Below are 6,857 nucleotides of genomic sequence, written 5' to 3' on the forward strand. Positions count from 1 at the left end.
GGAGGTCATCAGGGACACGGAGTCTTCCGGGCCGAGGAGGCCTCTCTCTACGCTACAGCGGATGTTCAGCATCAGAACGTTTGAATGCTACTTATGTAGCGTCGTGTAATGCTGATTATAACCTCCACCACTGGATTGTAATAATTTTATTTTGTTAAAAAATATTTGGCTGTGTAAAAAAAAAAGCAGGTTGTATAACACTTTGCAATCGGCGGTGGGTTGTGCGTTTTTATGTCAGAGTTTAGCATGACAGATGCAGCACTGGTTTCTACGGGTTTTCTGCAGGAACATTGAACTACACGCGCCTGCAAGATATTTATGTGCAGCTCTAAAAAGCTCCAGAAAGTAAATGCCCTTCGCTTTTTTTGTCCTGATCCAGTCCAGTTTCGTGGTAATCTGCATTATTAAAGGCGGCAGCAATTAGCTGTCACTGGTTTCATAGCACAATCCAAGGATAATGGGTTAGCGTCGAAACGACGTCGTCAGAGTCCTCGAGTTTATTTTGTATTGCAAGATGGAAAAAGAAAAAAAAAAGCACAGATCAAACTTTATTCACACGGAAAAAGCAGACAGAAATGAAGCTGGGATGACATTGATCCGAAGTGTGATTTTCCCTCCCTGAGTGACGTCAGAGAACAATGGCCGCCGTTGGAATGTGGTAGAAACGCAGGAGGCTGGCGCCTCCTCGCCGTAGCTGCTGCAGGAGAGTCTTGCGTTCGCCTCACGTGCGCAGATCCGACACAATCCGACTCCTGTGCGACTCGTCTCCCGAGCGACGAGGTCGCGGCGGCGCAGCCGACTCCTGGACGTGGAATGTCAAGTCGGGGAGGCCTCTCGTATTAAAATAGCCATCGTGTGCGCCGTCAGCACCCCCCCTCGGTGCTCGCATGGCTGCCTTAACAGCTGCCAGAGTTACCGAGCTACTGGGGTCAGGGGGGGTGAGGAGGAGAGCAGCAGCACCAGGCAATCAAACTGCCCTGGAGTCCCCCCCCCCCCCAGGAGATGTTCGAGACGGTTGTCTTCAGTTCACTGAGGGACGCAACGGTTCGAAACCGCACAAAGACCAAACAGCGGAGCGATCCGATTGGCTTCGGGCTTCACCGACGCGGAGACAAGGTTCCATCTGTTTTCGGTTGCTTTCTGACCTTTGAAGGACAAATCACCAACGAAAGCGGCTCGGAGAGCGGCTGCAGGTTCACGCGGCGTCTCTTCGGATCCTCGCGCTGACCCGACTCATTTTAGCAATTAAGAAACTGCAGTTGTGAAAACGGACACTTTTCTTTCACCGGGAACCGAAACTCTCTGAATTTCAGATTCTTGCCGACAAACGAGCAATTTCCAAGAATTTAAGGAAAAATAATCAAACGGCAGAATTTGAAGAGTCACAACATAAATATATGCATTTTGAAGTGGTTTTAATTAAGGGAGTGCTAAACTTTCAATCTAGGAAAACCAAAAATAATCTGGTTTGAGTCACAACTCTGATTTAAGAAATTAACCTTTGTTTATTTTTTTTAATCTTGAAATTCCTTTACACGATACATTTTCCTTTTTATATGTATTTCAAAATATCTTTTGCTGGTTTGTTCAGTAATATTTTTTTTTTCCTATAAGTAGAATCTCATGTCAATATATTTCTCTTTTGGGAAAAAAAAGAAAGAAGAAACCCCCAAAGACATCCATCAGCGCGTTTCTATCCAGCGTCTTCACGTGTCGGACGCGACGGTGCGGCTCAGACCACGGACAGAGAGGCTGCTGGGAAAACTCCTGCTCTGAGCCGCAGATATTTGGACCCTTGCAGCGGCACGTCTGAGCAAATGAGTGGTTTTTTTCTTCAAGTCCCATAGATGTAGTCCGTTAGATGTAGTCCGTTAGCAGCGGTCCTTTTCGTTGGTGTCCTCAAACGCCAGGGATGCTCTGGCGCGAGTCGACGCTGCGTTTCCTCTTCCGTTAAACAATTATGCTTTGCAAATATCGCCATGATCATATGTATAACATAAAACCCAGCCGATCCACAATGTAAATTGACTGCTGGAGTCAAAGCTTGAGTTTAGTCCACAAGGCCCCCACCCCCTCCCCCCCCCTCTCATCTGACTGACACCGCAAACGGGGAGAGACCCGGACCGGAACAGGAATAAGATGGATGCTCCTTAAGCCGAGCAAAGGAGAACATCTTTAAAACACTCCCAACTCTTTAAATATGCTGCATTTCTAGTTTTAAAACGAAACCAGTTTGCTGGTTTTAGTATGTTCTTTCCTTTTTTTTTTTAAACAATAAAGCACTTTTTTTTTAGCCAGTGAGATTTACCTCATTTACATTTAGTCCACTTTCAGAGATTCAAACCCTCAACCCTTTAAAATACACCAAATACTCCTTGCACATGTACTTTTGTTTTTTTTTACGCCACGATACTTTAGTAGGCTATTACAGCACGATTTTTCATGCACTTTTCATTAAAAAAAAAAAAAAAAAAAAAAAACTAATAACGCAGATCCGCCATGTTAAACGCGCTCCCGGCGGCTTCGCCCTCAGTCGTCCTCCGCCTCGTCCCCCTCGGACTCGTCCCTCCTCTCGTACATCTTATCCCGCTGCCTCTCCTGGATCTCCTTCATCTCCTCCGCGTACCTGCAGAACGCGCCCCCGAACTTGCTCCAGGCTTTGAACGGGATGGTGATGGAGTTCCGGTAGCTCGGCTTCACCTCGCTCACGCGCAGGAACACGCCGTATTTGTTGGAGCCGACGTCGAAGAAGAACCGCTTGGAGTCCACCATGATGGAGGTGCACTCGGGCAGATCGCCGTAGCCCCCGGCGGCGGCGGCCGTGCCCCCGGTCAGCTCCTCGTCGTCGCCCCCGTAATCGTCGATGAGCTTCGCGAGGGCGTCTCGGAACTCTATTAGCCCCTGAGCCGGGAGAGCTATGGTCTGGCCGGACAGCATCCCGCCCGCCGGCCCGCCAGGTCCGAAGCCGGGACCGCGGTTCACGGTCTGCCGGATCCGCAGGAACCGCCCCCGCTGGTTCTCCTTCAAGTCCAGGTAGTATTTGCGGTTTTCCCGCACGAGGAACTCGCTCTTGAGAGCTCGCCTGGGCCCGCCGTCTTCCCCTTGGCTGGCCTGGGCTATCTGCTCCGGGCTGCTAGGCCCCAGCTGGGCGTAGTGCTCGATGAAATCCCCGAGGTAATCGCGGAACTCCGCCGCCACCGACAGCGAGAGGGTCAGGCGACTTTTGGAGCCCCCGGCGCCCACCTCGGCGATCTTGATGAACCTGCCCTTGCTGTTCTGCTTGACGTCCAGGTAGAAGCGCTTGTTCTGGATATCGAGGCGCTTGGACGCCAACTCCTGGGTCTCCTGGTCCCGCTGGAAGTGCTGGAAGCCGCCGCCGCCGCCGCCGCCACCTCCTCCTCCTCCTCCTCCCCCGCTGCTGCCACCGCGCTCACTCCCACTGTCTCCATCCGCCATCTTCAGCTCCACCATTCGGCTTCTGCCCCCTCTCTCCTGCGTAGCTGCTTTCTGCGTGCACCGCCAGCGCGCGCCCGCTTCACGCTCAACATGGGTTCGGTGCGGGCACCGCTGCGATTGGCCAAGCCATCCGCCACTTCACGAGTTCACAGAATTACGGCTTTTCCATTGGACAGCGATATCTGTCCGTCACGCCTATATTGGACGTTCTCGCTCGCTATTGGTTGAGACGGGGGTTCTGCTTGCGTACTTCTTATTTCTTCCTCCGGTTGTGAAATCTCCTTTTTTTTTATTACATAATTTGTTGACTAATGTTTTTACCTTTTCTTGGCTTTCGTTAAATTATCGATATATCTTATTTTTCATCACGTCCGAGAAAATAAATATCTGGTGTTTATATTTTAATAACAGTATAGTGTTATAATAATAGTAATAAAATTCACTAAAGATATTTCGGACAGATTTGTATTGCATGATCAAACCGATCATTTTATAGCTCAGTACTTCAATCATGAGCAGAGCGTAGCCGGTTAGCTGATGCTGAACGTTTCGCAGTCGCTCCAATATTGTTGCAATACTTCTTTCTGCAGACAGATGGCAGCATCGTGTAGTTACCATTTCATAATGGTGTATAAATCTATTGGGATAGACAAAGTAAATGTCCATTATTAATACTAGAACCACTTCTGGCTTAAAACATCCTTTATTTCTGTTGAACTATATTATATTATTAATCTGCAAAGAAATGTGAGTTTAACTTGTTCCATTATTGGAATGTATTTGAAGTCAGTAAATGTCTATTTGTTATTTAATACAGAATAACAACAATGTGTAATAACATAATTAACTTGTACCGGTAGTCTTAATAATAGCATTTTTTATTTAATTCACATTTAAAATATGTTATTTAAATATTTTCAAACCATAACAGTCGATTTACACACATTTAATGTCACTATTGCACATCACCACTGGATCCACAGCTGTGCCACGTCAAGAAGGGTAAGATGACGCTAGTGAGGTCACAGGTCGGCAGAGGTTTAGTAATACTGGGGGTACGAGCCTATCAGCTGGTTTGCTGCAGAGGGCAGCACGACTCCTGGCAGGCTGCTGTACTGGTAGAACGAGTCCAGGGGGAAACTGGGGACACTGGGCAGACTGGGGCCGTACTGCAGGCCGTGCGGATGCATGTAGGCGGTGGCAGCGGGCCCCTCTGCTGCTGCAGAGCGGTACCTGGGGTAGGGGCCCGGCCTGTAGGTCTGCAGCTCAGAATAATGCATCAGCTGAGAGGCCACGTTAGCCTGGCAGGCTTGAGCGAGGGCGTCCTGCACCGTCCTCTTCAGCTTCATCCGCCTGTTCTGGAACCAGTTTCTGATCTAAGGAGGCCAAAAAAAAAATGGTGTCGGCAGACTTTCCAGAGAGGACAAAGACAATCGGCTCCAGTAGGGAAATAAAGTATTAAAATAAGTCCCTGACCTTCTTAAAAATCGTGTTATCGATGTATTGATCACGCTACCTGCTTGTCGGACAGGTCGAGCTTCTTGCACAGCTCCGCCTTGTCTTGCGTCCCCAGGTAAGCGTTGCTCTTGAAGGCCTTCTCCATGCTGCTGATTTGCTCCGCCGTGAAGGCGGTGCGGGGCCTCCTCCCCGAGGGAGGGGAAGCCGGAGAGGAGGAGGAGGAGGAGGAGGTGCTGCAGTCAGCAGGGGTCGGGGGCGACAGGGAGCGTCCCTCTTCACTCTCGTAGCCGGAGGTCTCCTCCTCTGTTCCGCTGCTGAATCCCGTCTCGGTCGCTGGAGGAGGAACAAAAGGAATCACTTTTACAAACGCATCGGTGAGCCTGGGGCCCGGCGGGTGGTTGGTTCGAGTCCCGCACGGACCGCAGTACTGAGGGCTGTGTGTGTGTGTGTGTGTGTGCGTGCTCTTCAGGAATGTGTGTGTAAAATATTTGGAGTGTATTAATAAAGTTTCTTAAATGTAGTTTTTATTTTATTTTACTGTAATAATAATAATCATTTGAAGGATTGCCTTCAATAATCAGTGAAGTAACTAACTAAAGATGTAAAAATATATATATATGTTTAAAAATTTAACGCAAGTACATGATTCAGGAGATACTATTGGTTTTTTAAATATTTATTTTCCTGGGACACAGTGTGTAAAGTTTATGCAGTAAAAATACATTTTACAATGCCAAACTTTAACACTAACACTGTGGAGGAAAATATTAAAGCAATTTTTACTAGTTACATTTTTTCCTCTTTAAAGTCCTAAAGATGAATTTAAAGCTCTTCAGAATCAGAAAAGATGTAATGGATTACTTACTGCCAGCAGTAAAAGTATCTGAGGAACTAAACCTACCTTGATTATTCAAGCAGGCTTGTTGGTGGACCTTCATCGCTTCGTGGCTCCTCTTGTCCTCCTGTTGGGGCACGATTTCGTTCTTGTTCCTGCAGTAGAACCCCGGCAGACTCTCTGAATGCGTCCCACAGGTGGAGACGGCCTCTGTCCCTCCCGGCTGGCTGCTCTGGGCCATCCATTCGATGGAGAAATGTCCCTTCATGTCTGCAGAAACGCTTTCGTAGTAATTCCTCCTCTCTGTGCTGCTGGCGGCGTCGACTCCCAGCTTCCCCGGGCTCGGCCTGTATTTATAGGAGAGTTCCCTCCTCTTTCAAACTGCCTTCAGCCCGGAGATCAAAGTTTACACCTCCTCCCCTCCTTTAGTTTTCACAACTGGAGTAATTAAGACGTCTCATTCAGTCTCAATGAAGCTGTTACAGCAAGGCTCCAGTGAGTCTGGGGAGACCCCCCCCCCCCATCTCCTTCCTGCCTCCAACAGATTCACCTCACTGACATCCATACTGTCCATGCATACGTTTCCACTGTGTGAAGAAGACAGACGGAGAACCGATTTCATCAGAATAGATTATCTTCCAGACGTGAATATAAAACTGCATTTATCTAACAGATCAATTCTTCCACACTGATTTATTCAAAAGGTGACCTTTTGACCTTTTTCCTGCTGATTAATGGAGAAGAAACTACTCAAACTCTGATGCTGAGTGATCCAGCTTTTCATTCAGGCCGGAGTTACTTCAGTTACTTCATTTCTTAAGGGTTAGTTAGCAACACAATGAGCAGTGAGTGACGTCTCGGGCTCATCCAGGATGATCCCCAGATTAAAAACGATCCCCAGATTAAAGGTTAACCTACTGTGACACGGTGAGTTTGAGGATGTAGATTGTGTTATCTTTCTTTCAATTGTCCTGCGCTGAAAATGTTGCTTAAGAGAAAGCTTTAAATGTTGAAAAACTCACTCATCTTGAAAAAACATGTAGCTGAAATAATATTCATCTTTGTTTTTGACCGAATGTTTTTAATGCTTGAGGAAGAGCTGGGAGGA

At 47.7% G+C, this 6,857-nt stretch overlaps 2 protein-coding genes across 2 annotated transcripts; both read right to left on the reverse strand.

The window, feature by feature from the left end:
- Positions 1-1,434: 1,434 nt before the first annotated feature.
- Positions 1,435-3,471, reverse strand: purbb (purine-rich element binding protein Bb). The gene has a single exon (XM_068752774.1). It carries the CDS (start codon positions 3,469-3,471, stop codon positions 2,530-2,532), a length of 942 nt encoding a protein of 313 aa, XP_068608875.1. The 3' UTR covers positions 1,435-2,529.
- A 1,025-nt stretch (positions 3,472-4,496) lies between these two features.
- ved (ventrally expressed dharma/bozozok antagonist) lies at positions 4,497-6,017 on the reverse strand. The gene is made up of 3 exons (XM_068753392.1): positions 5,816-6,017; positions 4,973-5,247; positions 4,497-4,832 (listed from the first exon to the last, which is right to left on the reverse strand). Exons 1-3 carry the CDS (start codon positions 6,015-6,017, stop codon positions 4,497-4,499), a joined length of 813 nt encoding a protein of 270 aa, XP_068609493.1.
- Between the last annotated feature and the right edge of the window lie 840 nt (positions 6,018-6,857).

The sequence above is a fragment of the Brachionichthys hirsutus genome, chromosome 19 (assembly GCF_040956055.1).
Source record: "Brachionichthys hirsutus isolate HB-005 chromosome 19, CSIRO-AGI_Bhir_v1, whole genome shotgun sequence".
Lineage (NCBI taxonomy): Eukaryota > Metazoa > Chordata > Actinopteri > Lophiiformes > Brachionichthyidae > Brachionichthys > Brachionichthys hirsutus.

What these genes read in the sequence shown, in the direction of transcription:
- purbb (XM_068752774.1), bottom strand. Translation starts at nt 3,471, where the DNA reads ATGGTGGAGCTGAAGATGGCGGATGGAGACAGTGGGAGTGAGCGCGGT.
- ved (XM_068753392.1), bottom strand. Translation starts at nt 6,017, where the DNA reads ATGAAGGGACATTTCTCCATCGAATGGATGGCCCAGAGCAGCCAGCCG. An exon ending in AGCCTGCTTGAATAATCAAG is followed by an intron (nt 5,248 to 5,815) that starts GTAGGTTTAGTT and finishes TTCCTCCTCCAG; the next exon opens with CGACCGAGACGGGATTCAGC. An exon ending in TCGACCTGTCCGACAAGCAG is followed by an intron (nt 4,833 to 4,972) that starts GTAGCGTGATCA and finishes TGGCCTCCTTAG; the next exon opens with ATCAGAAACTGGTTCCAGAA.